The sequence below is a fragment of the Archocentrus centrarchus genome, chromosome 13 (genome assembly GCF_007364275.1).
Source record: "Archocentrus centrarchus isolate MPI-CPG fArcCen1 chromosome 13, fArcCen1, whole genome shotgun sequence".
NCBI lineage: Eukaryota > Metazoa > Chordata > Actinopteri > Cichliformes > Cichlidae > Archocentrus > Archocentrus centrarchus.
The window spans coordinates 12,853,374-12,870,500 of NC_044358.1; the positions used below are offsets into that span (position 1 = coordinate 12,853,374).

Sequence of the window (17,127 nt, forward strand, 5' to 3'; positions counted from 1 at the left end):
AAACAGACCAGATCGCTGTGACAGTGGGTGGTGTTCATATTAACATTTATTTATATAAAGTGTCGCTGAAGAGAAAAACGTCTTCACGTTGTGACGCCTGGATTTGGTCTCAAACTGCAGTTTCTAACAGTTTCAGCCCTGAAGGTTTCTGCTCTTATTCATTTACAAAGTTTCAGATGTTGGGAGGGGGGGTAACATGTTTATACAGCTTCATTGAATATATTCAACCCTCCCAGGGTCACAGAACCAACCAATCAGCACTGATTACACAGTTTAATTTGCATTTACAATCCTTACAGAGCGCACAAAGGCACTAATTACATGTGTGCAGTACACTCCTACAGTGTGCCTGGCTCAGGAGTCAGACAATAACATGACTAAAATATGCAGATCCTTTGTTTAAAGACACCTCATAATATCACATCCTCAGCTTTCCGAGTATTAGCTTAAATAAATGATCTAGAACATCAGAGCTGGCTCAGTGTTGTTGTGTAATACTTGTCTACAGGACAGTGTGTGTGATTTTAAAAAGGTGAGTGCTGACAGGATTAAAAATGGAAAAGTAAGAAGTTTGAAAGTAAAATTTAGTCTAAATTTGACGGTTTAAGTTAATGTTGTGTTTGACTTCGTAGATGTGCTTCTCTCCATCAGAGTGCATATATGATGTTCTCCTGTGTCCTCTCAGCTGTCAGAAACAATGTGTCCATGTAAAGAACGGCGCCCTGCGGCGCTCACGCCTTCTTCTTGCTCTCCGCGGGCAGATGGAGCGGAGACGGTTTTCCTGACAGCGCAGGGACGAGTTTGTCCAACAGCAGCACCGAGCTCATCATACCTGGAAGAGGCAAACATTTAGAGACAAACAGTTTTCTGCATGAAACAATAAGAATGAATAAGGCATGAATAACATACAGTGCTCAGATACATGAAGATAACTCCTCCCTGTGGAACACAGAGCCAGTTAAACTTCAGAGATACCAGTTTGTCCACTTTGGAAGCAGAAACCATTGTGGATCCAGTTCAGCTGCAGTTACACTGAAGAGTCAACAAGAGCTCCCAAAACAGGCGGTGGCCACAGAGCGCTCTTTGTGCTTCCTCGCTGAATCTTCTCTGCTTTTAGTGTCACTGTCACTGCAGCTAGCATCAGTTTGGCAAAATTAATGTTCCAGTTCTCCAGCCAGAGGCCATGTTGGACCGTTTCACTCCTTGTGACCATTTCTCCTGTGCTGAAATATTTCAGATTGTAAACAGTGCTGGACTTGGAAAGGGCCGCATTTGATTTGATTTCATGTTAAACCTCATGAGGAGGTTCAACTTGAAACCCCTTCATGGACACTACATGGCGACTCCATAAAAGGACGCAGCATGGCTGTGATCGCAGGATTGTGGTGGTCCATATTGACATCATAGTGTCAGACTCACAGTGGTCCAAGGAAGTGCGTATTCTTACTGACAGCTAACGGATCATCGGTAAGATCACAGTCTTCCTCCTGGGTCTCTTGCTGGTGTGCTGGCTGCAGCATTTTCAGTCAGCTGTCAGAGTTAGAAAGGATGAGACTGCAGCAGAAGCACCCCCCCCCCCTTTACAATGTGCGTTGCAGAAGCCAAAGTGAAGATATAATTACACTGCATCGTTATTTGTTTAACAAAGATTAGACCAAAACGCAGGTCAACATCACCGTTTGAAGCACTGCCACCCAACTGCAACTTGTCTGTCAGTTTTGAAGAGGATGAGTGATCAGCTGACCTGCGCAGTGGGCCTGACTTTGAGTTGTAATAGCACACCTGTTTCCTGTTACAGTTTCACTTGTCACATTAGTTATCACTTCAGTATCGAGTACGAACCCCTTCATGGACACTGTATGGGTTTTTGATTCATTAATAAGCTGGAATTGAAGTTTGCGGCTACTCCCCACAGGAAAAAAGCTGCAGGACAACGTGCGATCAAACACAGCATTACATTTGGTTAGTTTGGGCTCTGGAGCCTGTTCAGGGAGGTTGCTGAATGCCAGAGCAGCTGTATCCTTCTGTAGTTACTACAGCTCTTCACTGCACTGTGTCTGTGAAACTCAGGATTACCGTTAATTAATTTTACTGTGCCTGGAGGAGCAAGCAGTCCAGCTCCTCCATGTGCCAAAGGTCCCTGGGTCCCACAGTACAGGCTCAAGAGGTGCAGGAGACCTGCTGTTAGAAGGGCATCGACCCAGCAGCAGGTCCGGTATCTGTTTCAAGGACAAACGAGAAAAACTGCGAGCCCTACAAAATGACCCCCAGCAGGCTACTGTCAGAAACAGACTCCATGATGGGGGTCATTTGTCCTTTAGCCCAGCCCAACATGATGCAGCTCGACTGGCGTGAGCCTGAGAACGGTAGAGCGTGCAGGTCCTCTACTGCTGCCCTGTTCTCGTCACAGATGAGAGCAGCTTCACACTGTGAAGGAGTCTGGAGATGTAGTGGCCAACAATATGCTGGCTGCAGTATCATCTAGCACAACCAGCAGTGGGTCAGTGATGGTCTGGGGAGGCACATCCTTGGAGGGCTCCATGGACCTCCACCTGATAGCCAGCAGTACCCTGGCTGCTGTTATCTACCGCCATGAAGTCCTCGGACTCGGTGTCAGACCCCATGCTGGGGCTGTGGGCCCTGGGTTCCTCCTTATGCCGGACAATGGCGGGGCCGTACAGAGTACTGGGACACATCATGAGGCGTGTGATTAGCTGCTGTGACTCTGAGGCAGGGTTATAATAGTTTTGGATTTTACATTATAGTTTAGTTTTAGTTAGTTTTTACTTTTTTTTCTCTAATTCAGTTAGTTTTAATTAGTTTTCAGAGTGGTTTTGCTCGTTTTTATTAGTTTTTATTTTTGGTTTTATGCTTAGTTTTAGTTAGTTTCAGTATTAGTTTTAGTATTTTCATACTTAATCAGGTACGCTTTAAAGATACCCTTTAAAGAAATAAATTCAGCAACCAACTGTTCACAGACAGCAGAACTACATGCTAAATGTGTGTAATATTAAGGACACACATGAACATCAACAGGGAGAAACTGCTAACAATATGAACTCCAAAACTCGATAAATTCTACAATAAACTCCCAATAAAGTTCAGCCTCAGTGCAGCAGATTAACAACAGCTACATGTGGTGTTTGACAAAAACAAACTCTTTGAAGGAGTCAAAGCTCAAATCCAGCTGCATCCTGATGTTCTCTCCACCTGATGCTGCTTCTGTTTTGGAGCTAGCTTGGTTAGATGCTCGCTGATTAGACTTGCAGGGTCTTTGCGGCCTATGTAGCCTACGGAAGTGTCCGACCTCATGTCCGCATTTATGCATGTATAGCTGGATTGCGTGTGTTAATTACCTTGTGGTTGTGTGCTGGGGGTTTTTTGGTCCTTGCTCTTTGTGCTCAGTTTTTAGGGTGCAAACATATTTGTCCCTGTTTTTTCACTTTCTTCATTCCTTCACGTCCATTCCCATAGTTTCAGCAGCTCCCTCCAGGAATTTGCTGACATTTGTGAGTCCTTAAATTGATGCTTTGATTATTAGTCCTGATTGTTATTATCTGACTGATAAAGTAGCCGGAAACGCACAAGGACTAAACACAACGTTGTGGCTGCGTTGACCCGACGAGTAGTCACGTTTCTCTGGAGGTGCAGGCCGGGTTGCCTTGTAGGATGAGAGCGGTTTCCGTAGCTGCCTTGTGTGCTCTTCTCAGGTCTACTTTGATGTTGGTGTTTTTTTTCCTGACTAAGAAGTGTTCCGTACATCATCCACAACATCATCCACAACAAGACACTCGCTGCTATCTGTGCTGTCATAGTAAAAAAAAAAAAAAACACCACATGGGACTCTCTGAGGAGCAGCGCGGTGTGCGCACGCACGCACATGCGCACCCATTTGCCCGACGGCGTTCCGAGCTTAAACTCGGAGAGAGGAAAAAAATGATTTCATATCAATCCACAAGACTTTTGAAAAAATAACAATATCTATAATTTCAGTTAGTTTTAGTTAGTTTTGTAAACTCACAATTCAGTTTTAGTTAGTTGTCGTTTCTTCCTTTTAATTTTAGTTTTTATTTATTTCAGTTAACGACAATGTTTTTTCAATTTCAGTTTTCGTTATTTCGTTCGTTTTCGTTAACTATAATAACCCTGCTCTGAGGCCTCAGAGCGTCACTCAGCACCATGTGATGATGCCTGATTTCAGTGTTCCTTTAAGTTTCTGAGCAGGCCTGAAACACCAGCATGAACCCAGGGACCACAGCCCTGTGATTTATTCTGACTGAGGTATTTTCAGGTTCTCGCTCGAGCCGCCAGCAGAGACAAAATGCCTTTGTCTTCTGCTCCAAACAAATGAGTCATGAGATTTTAATATTTAAGCAGCTTATGTGATTGGTGTCAACACTTTGAACGCAACCCGCTGCCAGAGACACACGAAAATGTGACTGTGCTCATCACCAGCATGGGTCTATATACACGATTTATTTATTTCAGGGTTTTGTGTAAGTGGACAAAGAAAAGGTAGAAACATGAGAGACCTTCGCTGATATACATCATCTGTTTGTTCTCCTCTGACTTTCATTAGTTTGCAGAGCAGCAAATTTATGTTTAAACCTGGAAACCTGAGTTATGAGAATGTTCCCATCTTTATGTTTTATGTTGAAGCAATATTATTTCCCCCTTATTTCATAGTTTCATTTATAAAAGGTCTGTTTGATCCAAAGGACACGCAGTTTGTGAATGGTGGGAATTCTGATGGTCACATCAGAGGCCCTGAATGCCTCACTGAGGTTAATAACGTGTGGATCAAACCACAGATGACCAACAGGAAGCCTAAAGACAGGAACCTGGCCTGCTTCAAAATAAGAGCTGGATCTGAGGCAGAGGCAGCGAGTCGTGCATTTTATTCTGAGCTCCATTCACTTCACAGGAGAACAAGTCAAACACTTTGATCTGAAATGCAACACTGTTGCTACTATTGTGTGTTCTGGGTTTTCTATAGAAGGCGTGATAATATCACTAATATGACCACAATGTTGAAGTGTCAGTTGCATCACATGTGCTGTCAGGAGTGTTTTCACCAATCAGAATCACGATAGGCGAGTCACATGACCAAGTTGGGTCAATTATGACCCCTGCTGTTTATTTCCATGTGCTGCTGTGACACGTTTAGCCACGAATTTGTCCTGGAAATATTTGTTTGTTTTTCACATTACAGGCTTTGACTTTAATGTAAATGTTGGTGATTATTCCATAAACAGGCATCTCATCTGTACTTTGGGTGTTTCTTTAAAAATTGAAATATTCCATCCTCTTAGCCTTTTCAGTGTTACGGGAGGGTGGAGCCTATCCCAGCTGCCATAGAGTGAGAGGCAGGGTACACCTGTACAGGTCACCAGCCTGTCGCAGGGCCAACACAGAGAGACAGACAACCATTCACAGCGATGGGCAATTTAGAGTCACCAATTAACCTAACCCCAGTAACTGCATGTCTTTGGACTGTGGGAGGAACCCGGAGAACCCGTGCAGACACAGTGAGAACATGCAAACTCCACACGTCTCCAAAAACTGTTTGTTCAGATTTAGTTTGAACCTGAAGCCCCACAGGAAGAAAAACAGCTGTAAAAATGTGTTTTTGATTAAAGTATTATGGAGTCATCTATACTGTGGTGAAGTACACTTGTACTGTTTTAACACCTTCGTTTCTTTACATTTTACTTCCGAGGCTTTCTCTCTTTTTTAAAGCAGGCGTCAGCAGCAGTTCTCCAGCTTTCTGAAGGTCATTCAAAGGTTTTCGTTGGATTTTGGCTGCTTTTTCATTTTCATTCCACCTCTTGAACCCGTTAGTTAAGCCACTGCACTCTGATCATGAATCACTGAAGCATAAAGAGGCTCCTGACTCAGGGATGAGCCGGCGCTGTGTCTGCGCAGAACAGACGACTCAGCAAAGAATCAACGTTCATCTGTATCTGTAGGCTCTTTGTTACTGGCAGCCTTTCACAATTACACATCATTTGTTCCCATTTCTTTACTTGACTCCATGACAAATGTCTAAAACAGTTTGTCAGCACAAAATATTATTTTTGCACCAACAAACTGATTCCCAAAGAGCTGTCAGCCGTGCAGCTGCTACATCCCAGCATGGTTACTCATTCTTGCATAAAAATGATTGAAACCCATCATTAATTGCAATAAAAGCTTTTTAGAATGTCTGTCATATGTAAAGCAAACAGTATGAGTGTGATGAGCTCACATAGGTCAGTTTAGAAAGCTCTCCTCTGTATAATGACCCCGTTTTCCTCACTAAACAGGTCACTCCAGCTTTTTGTTATTCCCAAAAGGTACAATTCAATCCAGACCCCAAACATTCCCTTAAGCCTGCACGGATTATTGCTGATCAGTGGATGTCGGGACATTAACCAATTTAAAATTTGAAATGAGCGTCTGAGAGTCTCACCGAGCAGCGGGCCCAGCCAGTACACCACGCAGTACTCCAGGAAAGAGTGTCCGCTGCAGGGGAACTGTGTGGAGAAGGCCAGCGCTGGGTTAAACACTGCTCCGGTCACGCTGCCACCTGGACACACAAATACAGGTAAGTCACCTGAAACCTACTATACAGCAGGAAGGAGCTGAACCTGAATCTGCTCAAAGGACAACAAGCTGTGAGACATGCAGTCAGACTGCATGCTGACTGTTCTATGAACAAAATAAAGATTAATGTGAACATTTGAATCAGATTCTCCCACCCATTTTTCTGGGGAAGACATTCCAGTCCTCTTCAATGCACCACTGAAAACATAGTACCCCCTTAACTGGCCAGGGCCCGGTGACGATCATTCGGCCAATCATGTAACTGGCTGCACCAAATCACCTGACAAAGCTACGTGACGCCCTCTGAGTATTATTGGCTCTGGGAAACCCATTTCTTAACATGATTGACCGAATGAGGTGTCAATCAAAATGGGCGGGTCTAGCCTGCCATATAAATACACTTCATTCGGCCCGCGGACCAGACGCGGCCGGTTAATAGGCTATGAAATGGGTTGTTCAGAGCCAATAATAACCAGAGGGTGTTATGTAGTTGTTTCAGGTAATTTTTTTGCTGCCAGTTGAGGGGATAAAAAATGTAATAAATATGCTAATCTGCTCGTTACATTCATGTCCATAAGTATTTCCCGGCCAATGCATAGGACTCTTCTGCTTTTGCAGGTACAAAATACATTTCACTGTGCATTGTACTGTGTATAACTGTGCATGTGACAAATAAAACACTATCTTAATCTTAATCTTAAATCTCTATTTTTACAGTAACACCTTGTGCTCCTGAACTCACCACAGACACGTTAAACCAAACTATCCACAGGGCTGCAGGCTGGCAGCTTTCAGTCACTCACTTTAACTGTTTGGGAATTACAGACATTCCCACACATACTCACTTTATTCCTTTTATTCATGCAATCACAGTCAGTGTAACTCAACTTTCTGACAAGGATTTATGGTAAGTGAACTGGTTCTTATATCGCGCTTTTCTCCTCTTTCTCAAAGTGCTTATACGTACCACACGTTTACATTCACCCATATTCAGAGACGAGCTTTGGGTTCAGTATCTTGCCCAAGGATACTTTGGCATGCAGCCAGGAATCGATTAGTAGGTGACCTGCTCTACCTCCTGAGCTACAGCCACCAATTTACAAAAACAAATTCCTGGCATCAATTACACCATGAAGACAAACACACACTCCAAGTCAGAGAGACGTACACGTGTGGGGACGGATCCAAACATTTCCCTGCAGTTCTCTTAAATCTATCATTAAGAAATGTTAGGAAAATAATGTGCAGATCTACCCAGAGTCTGCCTGCAGGCCCTCATTTTCAGACTGCTGAAGCCTGAAGTATGCAGATCAGATTATACCTGTGATCACCTGTGTATACACACACACACACACATACACACACACACTGGCTCTGGTTATTAAGACTGAATGGTTGTGAGGAAAGGCGTCACCATAGGTCTCCTGCAGGGTCACATGATATGAAAACTTTACCACATAATCACCAGCCACGCACATTTTTATGGAAAAACCTCCACGGATACAAAGAAATGCAGCTACAACAATAAAAACCTCTGTGGACTTATTATGATCGTTGCTTATTATTAGCGGGTCTCCTGAAGAGGTCTGAGCACTGCTGTAAGAAGCTGAGAACTAGCGGATCACGGTCGTGTCGTACCTGCATAAACCGCTGTGGTGATGACCGCAGCCACCGCGTGCACGCGGTATTTCTCCTCCACTGACTGCGTGTGCGTGATAACGGTCTGAACCGCAAAGGCGCACGCGAGCTCCACCGCTGCGGCCTCGTGCAGGGGCGCGTGGATGGGGCTGGTGCAGCGGAAACCGAGCAGCTTGTGTCGCGCGTGCAGCCTCGACAGCCCGACCCCCCACAGCGCCGGTACCGCGGCTCGCGCAGCGGCAGCCGCCGCGAACTGGCACGCGATCCTCCGCAGGGCGCACGCTCCCGATAACTTGGCGTGATAGGCGCGCTCGAGCGCACCGGAGGGGTTCCCGATGGCCCCGCTGAAGGTGAGCCCGTGGACCACGGACGCCAGGTAAGTGAAGGTGAGTGCGAGCCGAGGCTCGATGCCGCCGACCTCGGACAGCAGCTTGAGCTCGTGCGTGCAGCAACACAGCTGGAAGGTGGACACGAGCTCCACCGCGTACACGGAGAGCCCGGTGTTCGCGAGGGCCCGAGTCAGGAGCCTTCGGGTCACATCGCTCAGCGCGACGATCCCCGCGAGCACCGAGAGAGACACTGCCACGTCCGCCGTCATGCTGCCGGCCGGTCCGCGCTCCCTCCCGGGGAGAGTCCCTCTGCGCGGCCGCTCTGCGCACCGAGCTGCTGGCCTCCTCCTTTCTCCTGCTAGAGCTCGCTGATTCGGGAGGACGGAGCCTCGGCTGTGCCGGGGTGCTGCTTCTCTATCCCGGAGGATGTGGGGTTCAAACGGGAGCAAATGAGCTTCAGTCCCGGTGGCTCACATGGTGCGGAAATGACTTTGCTCCGCAGTTTCCTCCTCCTCCTGCTCCTCCTGCTGGTTATCAGATCATCAGCTCTCCTCCATCTGCCCCCTTTCTGCTTCCATATTTTCTCCCGCTCACAGGCGTCTGCAGCTATCATCGTAAATAAATACAGTGGTGAAATGTGCAGGTGATGGATAGGAAAAGTTTTATTCTGTAAGCATCAGTACTATTCACTTAAATAAAACCAATGACCTAATAGTACATAATGCTCATCATGCAGAATCATACATTATATGATAAGAATTAATTCATTTTAGAGTTACAGATGATTATTTTAATTAACCTAATTAGTGCTGAAGCAGATATGATGGCCCATCCATTCCAGTCTTTGTGTTTGCTCATCTGTCATAAATGAGGTGAAATAAACAGAGTGAGGCATTTCCAATCATCATATTAATAAACTCAATAACAGCTCTGCAACACGTTTTACTCCGCGGGGACGTGTGTCGGCCTGCATCCCGTTTTTGGCCTCACATTAGGGTCAAAATGCTGATTAATTTTTTGAAATCAAAGTTGAGGAGCTCTAATCCAGTTTACTGACTTACTCTAAATCCTGCACTGAAATATGAGGACTGTGAGTTTATTGAAGATTAAAGTCAGCACGGAGCCAATCAGAGAAGAGCAGCCAAACACAGCCTGTTAGATCAGATTCTGACTGATTTATTCAGAAAGGATTCGTCACTGAACTGGAGAACAGAAACAGCAGTGAAGTGTTTGCTGCATCACACAATAATGTTTCAGACTGCCACATCAGGACAGTCTGAAATGCAAATATTAATTATTAAAGAGTTAAAACAATATAAAAATGCTGCTCTAATGAAGCTGCTCTGAAACACAACAACAAAATACATTTTCCAAGAGATCTGATAATGATCCACATCTGAATGAATAACTGATAAATAAGCTTTCTAACATTGATTCCAGATGGAGCTGATCACTGACTGATGAAACAGAAGAATATTAGAAGTTATCCTCTGACAGCACTGACAGATACATCAATAATACATGGATAAAATGCAAAATAATCACAGTCATTATATGTGAAATAAAATATGAGCACAAATAAACAGGATATGAGTCAAAGGATGGAACAGATCAAAGAGTTAAACTATAAACACAGGCCGAGCCGTCCAATCAGGTCAGAGCGCAGCTGGATATTTGTAACAATATTTTTATTTATGATTTGAAGTCACCACTCATAGGCATTATTATTGTTTTATAAACTGAAATTATATTAATATAAAGACTCTTAAATTGTTTTCATTTTTCAGTAAGTAAAATAAAATAAACTAATGAAAAATAATTGAAAACTTTGTTCATATGCAACAACTACAGCTACACCACCTCCACCCATAATAATAATAATAATAATACAGATGATGATGATTATTAAGTGTGTTCAGTCTGGGCTGAGAGCCGCTCTCCTCTCCTGCTTTTCTGGATCACACAGAGCACAGCAGCACCAAGCATCAGCTGCAGGCCGCTGAGCAGGATCCACCTGACTCTGTAGAAGGTCGAGTAAACCCCAAAGGGCTCTCTGTAGATGAGAACAGTCTTTGCTGCTGACACACAGAGATCGTCTGACTCCAAATGAGCACACCAATACTCTCCTGCATCTCGCAGGGAGACATTAGAGATTACCAGGGTATCGTTGGAAACGATCATTCTGCTTTGGTGTTCAATAAGCTCACTAACTTCAGTGACTCTGGCTTCTGTTTGGATTGACTTAACGAACCAGCTCATAGAAAACCATATAGTCTCAGCTGTGCATCTGACAGTGACTTCCTCTCCCTCTGAGAAGACCTCCACTGCAGGTGGACCTGCTTTGGGGCACACCACAAACCAGTACCACTGTTTAATGGTTCGACCTGCGCAGTGGTACCAACCTGAGTCATTTAGCATCAGCGATGGAAACTGCAGCGAGTAGTTTCGACCAACTTCTCGGAAAGCTTTGGAGTGACTTTCCCACTTCCACCAAAGTGGGGGCTGGTCATGAATGAGATCAGTGCGGGGACACTGCAGCACAGCTGGCTCTCCCACCGAGGCATGGACTGTTGTTGCTGCTTTGGCCAAACGTACAGAATGGCTGCTCACACACTGCTGCTGGTCCTTCAGCAGGCAGATGTAAAGTGTTTGCAGTTTGTCGAATACATGAAGAAGTGACGTGTTCTTCACCTCCAGGAAGCTTTCCTCCAAACGGGCCACCTCCAAAGTCGTGCTATCATTTAAAACTTTCACCTGTATGTCTTTGTCATACGTGAAGTCATATTTGATCCACTGGGCCATCAGATTCTCACCTGCTCCGTTACATCGTACCTCCACTGTTGCTTCATGTCTTGTAATCTGAGGTGTTTCCTTACTTACTGTGCTGCACACAGTCAGGCTGGTTTTCCTCTCATACGTCACGTTGCCCTCGGTCCAGCACACATCTCGGTACAGGCCAGAGTCCGAGTGGGTCAGGTTGTGGAGAGTGACTGAAGAAGAACCGTGTGATGTCACAGAAACTGAGAGTCGTCCTGTCCAATTTTCATGTACTGTGAAGTTTCTGCTCCAGCGGTCGGAGATGTTCAACAGGACGAGACGATCTTCACCAACAAGTTTGGAAGTTATGCAGGAGCTGCTTCGATTGGGGAACTCTGATTCCAAAGAGCCTCCTTCCTCCATTACGACGATCAGTTCTTCTGCACGAATGTTGCTGATGAGCGTGAACAGCAGGGAGAAGCAGAGCTGTGTGACTGCAGCCATCCTGCTCAGAGGTCTCCTCCTGAGTGCTACAAACACAGACGCTGCTTGCTTCATAAGCTTCCTGTTTGTGGTTGGAGGAGGAAAGTGACCTCTTTATCACATCATCAGCGAACACTTTGAAGCACTGGGCTCAGTGTCAGGCGGTCTGTCTGCTTTTACACTTCATTCGTCAAAGGGGTGGAGACATGCTGGTGTTGGAGTTTGCCGCATGGGTTGAGAGGTGTCAAACATGTGGTCTATGGCACAGAACTGGGCAGGCAGATTGTCCAATCGGGACAACTGGATCGTACGGAACCCCGCAAGGGACATGGGAGGAAAAAAACATAGGAGGAAAAATTACTCTGGGGTTACAGTGGGATTCAGAAGGTGGAGGAACCCTAAGATCAGCTGTAGTGGCTCTGTATGGGGAGAAGAACCACAGCTTTCTATTGTAGCTGCAGTAAATGATGTTGGTGTGCAGACTGTGATCAACTGACCTGCTGCTGCTGCTCTGAGGTTTACTGCTCTGTGTGGATGAACTGAACTCACAAAGATGTAACCCAGTATTTCACAGCTATCTGAGCTGATCTCCATCCCCTACACTGACAGCATACAGGCTGTAGAAATGTTGGATTCAGTGAATGAATCTCAGCATCAGCAGCTTTGATTCAAACTCATCTCGGCTGCACTGATGTAACTCTGACCATGAACACAGAGCTTTACTGTAAATACAGTACAACAAGCTAATCTGTTTATTACACACTAAACATACAATCTTTGAATTACACAAAGTCAGTATACTTCAGTTTGTGTTGCAGTCCTTCCCTTTAACTCTAACCTCTCTTCTTCCTCTCCTTCCTCTTTCTCCATCTCTGAGTGAACTTCTCTCTCTTTGCTCTCCCTGAAATACAGCAGCTCTTCTTTTAGCTCGCAGACACACTGTGTGACAAACTGCACACACTTTGTGTGTTTGCTGATATTTGTTGAGCATTTAGAAACGTTGCATTTAAAATTACCTGCAACAGTTACTGCCTTTATTTTTGCTCCTCTTCAGTAGCGCTAGCTAAGATGCTGAAGTACAACCACATCTGCCCTCGGTCCAACCCCCTGTAACCCCTGATTATAGCGCTATAAATGATACATAAATGATACGGTTTCCCCTCTTTCATCAGTTTGTATGTGATAAGCGCGGTGATGGAGAACACTCCAGTACGATTGTCTCTTATGGGTTATTGTTCCTTCGTTTAGGCTCAGATCATTGGATGTTTGATGGCGCACTGACCGGAAATAAAAACTTCCCTCAGATGTTAAACCGAAAGTAACGAGTCTGTTTGAAAATGTAAGAAGTAGAAAGTACAGATACTTGTGTTAGTGTTGTAGTACTCGATATCGGTCTTGGTCTCGAGACCACTTTTTGATGGTCTCGGTCTTGTCATGGACTCGGACATTGCGGACTCAGGATTTTATTTCATTACCAGTCAACACCACAGCTCTGGAAATATCACTAAATTGCCAGATTACTGTCCAATTTATTTGTTAACATCTTTGCTTTTATTGGATACAAACGTACTGATTCAAATCCAACACAGATTGCGCTCCTCTGCCTCTCAAAGGCACCTCGCAGACTCCGCCCCGGCTAGGTCGCTGCTATTATTGCTGCTTACGCCTGTATCATTTCACCGCAGTTTGCATCTACCACAGAGCACGGACAGTTTCATTCACAATGTGCACGTTTGATCTCACTATGGTCACGCGTGTGCTGCATAAATCGAAATAACAAACGGCATGAACACGAAGAGAAGTAAGAGGGAAAATGAAGATCAAAGGAAAATTTCAGGCTTCCGATTCAACAAAAAAATCCCAGCATGAAAGGTAAACACCAACCTTCATGTATTTGATACACAAACTGAAAATTTAATTTTAAGTTTTAGGGCTGCAATGATTGTTGGAGTAACGCAATGTGATTATTAAAAATCCTCGACACAATTGTTGCTTTGATGTTTCGTTTCAACTAGTTCAAAAGAGAGAATTTAAAATTATATGTAGAAAATAAAACTGTACTTCGTTTCAATAGCATTAAGGCTGTGCCTCATCTATCTAGTGTAGTAGAATAATTTCAGACAGATTTTGAGTCAGTGGGTCACATGACCTGGAAGCTATTGAAGAAAAATCTCAGTTTTTGGATAAAAAAAATGCTAAAAAATGTAAAAATGTTTAAAATGGAAAGACAATGAGTGTGCCTCATCTGTCTAGTGTAGTAGAACAATTTCAGACAGATTTTGAGTTTGTGGTCACATGACCTGGAAGCTATTGAAGAAAAATCATATTTTTTCACATAAAAATTTGCTAAAAAATATAAAAAGGCTTAAAATGGAAAGACAATGAGTGTGCCTCATCTATCTAGTGTAGCAGAATAATTTCACATGGATTTTGAGTTTGTGGGTCACATGACCTGGAAGCTATTGAAGAAAAATCACAATTTTTCATATTAAAAATTGCTAAAAAAATGTAAAAAGGCTTAAAATGAAAAGAAAATGACTGTGCCTCATTTGCCTAGTGTAGCAGAATAATTTCACACAGATTTTGAGTCAGTGGGTCACATGGCCTGGAAGCTATTGAAGAAAAATCTCAAATTTTGGATAAAAAAAATGCTTAAAAATGTTTAAAATGGAAAGACAATGAGTGTGCCTCATCTGTCTAGTGTATCAGAATAATTTCACATGGATTTTGAGTTTGTGGGTCACATGACCTGGAAGCTATTGAAGAAAAATCATATTTTTTGGATAAAAAAAATGCTAAAAAATATAAAAATGGGATAAAAATGTGTGTACCTCACCGATGTAATTTATTGGCATGATTTGATACTAGTTTCCTCACAGGTGGTCACAAGATAAGGAATTTATTGATTTTTGTTTCTCAAGAATGTTTGGTTCGGAAATTTATTGATAGTCCCTAAGTGAACCTCCGCGCGAGAGAACAGGGAGCGGCAGAGAGCGGCTGGCCGAAATCTGAGTCCCTGAATCGTATCAACTGCGAGCTAGATGCCGCTAACTCTGCGGAGCTTGAATATCCAATATCCAACTTGAAACTAACTTCACCGCGTTGTGGATGCTGAGATGTTTTTCCACGCCCCCACTTCTCTGTGCTGTGAGTGCGCATGTTTGAATGTGCGCGCGTGTTGTGCAGAGGATGTCAGCTGTTACTTTTTCTTTACGTCAGCTGTAGCCACCAGAACAGACCTATAACCACAGTGTACTGGGAAAAGGGGGGCTGCTATTAGCACTAACAATCGTTCGGTGCCCCCCCCCCCCCCTTCAGTACAGAGGGGCTCCGTCAAAATATTTTTTATCAACCACCTGATCAGAAACATGAAGAACAGAGACCTTTGTAGCTGCTCCATCCACCCTGTTTGTTTCACACAGAGAAACATCTGCAGTACGGAAGTTAAAATATGCTGATGAACTGTTAAAATGAAAAATTATTTCTTATCCAATTACTTGATTAATTGAATAGAATAGAATAGAATAGAATGCCTTTATTGTCATTATACAGGATGTACAATGAGATTGGAGGGCCACTCCTGTTCAGTGCCATGTAACAGAAAATCAAACTCTCTAAAATAAAAATATTATAAAAATATTATAATCTCGTATGATCAATATGATCAAGAGATATACAGAAATAAACAATGTGTAAAATATACAAAAAATAGAATGTATAAAAATATATACATACATTGGTGCATCTGTACATTGTAAGAAAAGTAAATATGTGTATACATATAATAATGAAGATGATGAATATTGCACTTGGTGAATGAATATTGCACTAGTGAATGAATACTGGATATTACACAATATAGGAATGTCAGATATTGTTCAGTATGAGTAATATAATATTGCACAGTTACAGTGGGTGAGTGTGTGAGTTCAGGGTGGTGATTGCTCTGGCGAAGAAACTGTTCTTGAGTCTGTTTGTTCTGGCTTTGATGCACCTGTAGCGCCTGCCAGAGGGCAGCAGGTCAAACAGGTCAAAGCCAGGGTGTGAGCTGTCCTTGATGATGTTCCTGGCTCTGCTGATGCAGCGGGAGGTGTAGATGTCCATCAGGGAGGGGAGAGGGCAGCCAACGATTCTTTGTGCTGTCTTGACTACCCTCTGAAGCCTGACCCTGTCTGCCTCAGTGCAGCTGCCGTACCATACTGTGATACAGTACGTCAGCAGGCTCTCAATGGATGAGCGGTAGAAGGTCAGCAGCAGGTTTGAGTCCAAGTTGTCCTTCCTGAGGACCCTCAGGAAGTGAAGTCGCTGCTGAGCCTTCTTGATAACAGCTGTGATGTTATCTGACCAAGAGAGATCAGCAGAGATGAGGACACCAAGAAACCTGAAGGTGTGGACCCTCTCCACATGCTCCACATTGACGGAGTAATCAATTGAATACTTGATTACTAAAATAATTGATAGTTGCAGCCCTACTTGTATTCAGAAAGCCATAGTCAAACATTAGTTTTCAGAGGCCTTCAAGAATAAAAAAATACAGTTCCCAGCAAAATGATGTCACTTCCTGTTGTTGCATTTAAAAACGTGATAGTTTATGCTCACAACATGGTGGCTGATATTCAAATGTAGGAAATGCTTTTAGCAGCTGAGGAATCTGGATTATGTTTTTGTTGTGTATGTTTTTTTATGTGATTTCTGCAAACACAGTGGAAGGAAACGGCACTCTGGGACACATTAAATGCTTGATATATAAATGTAACTTTTCTGGATTTTATGCAAAAATTATCATTCTATCGATCTAATAAGGCCTGATTTAGAGTTCTTTAGAGGTCCTTTGTGCATAACTGAAAATCCTCTCTGAACCAAACCTGACATGCACCTCGAGAAATGTAACTACACGTCCAAAAAAACTGATGATGATGATGATGATACTTTATTGATCCCACAATGGGTGTAATTGACACCGAATTGTCTTGGAGTGGCCACAGGAGGCGGTGTGTGTGGTGGAGAGGAGGTGAAAGACCAGCAAAAGGGAATTAGGTTTTATGGCCCTCACCTGCTTTCTGTTGGCATACGTTGCCTCATTTTCATTTGTTTGGTGTGGCGTGGTGTCCGGTTTCCCTGTGGCTTCCTTTTCCTCGGTTGGATGTTTGCTTGGTGAGTTGTCGGTTTGAATTTTTATCTTCCTTTCTTCTGAATTGTATGGATTGTATTTAAGGATTTTATTGTTTATTATTAGTCTTAAGGTGACGGGCAGCCTTATAGATGATCCGTAATATAGCACCCCTCGGTGACGGAACGAGGTACGTTTGCCTTGTTATGTGATTTAGTTGTTGTG

General features: G+C 43.7%; 1 protein-coding gene across 1 annotated transcript; it reads right to left on the minus strand.

Annotated features, from left to right (window-relative positions):
* Positions 1–28: 28 nt before the first annotated feature.
* Positions 29–9,023, minus strand: aqp11 (aquaporin 11). Its single transcript, XM_030744353.1, has 3 exons — positions 8,224–9,023; positions 6,452–6,568; positions 29–832 (listed from the first exon to the last, which is right to left on the minus strand). Exons 1-3 carry the CDS (start codon positions 8,819–8,821, stop codon positions 732–734), a joined length of 816 nt encoding a protein of 271 aa, XP_030600213.1. The 5' UTR covers positions 8,822–9,023; the 3' UTR covers positions 29–731.
* Positions 9,024–17,127: the final 8,104 nt, after the last annotated feature.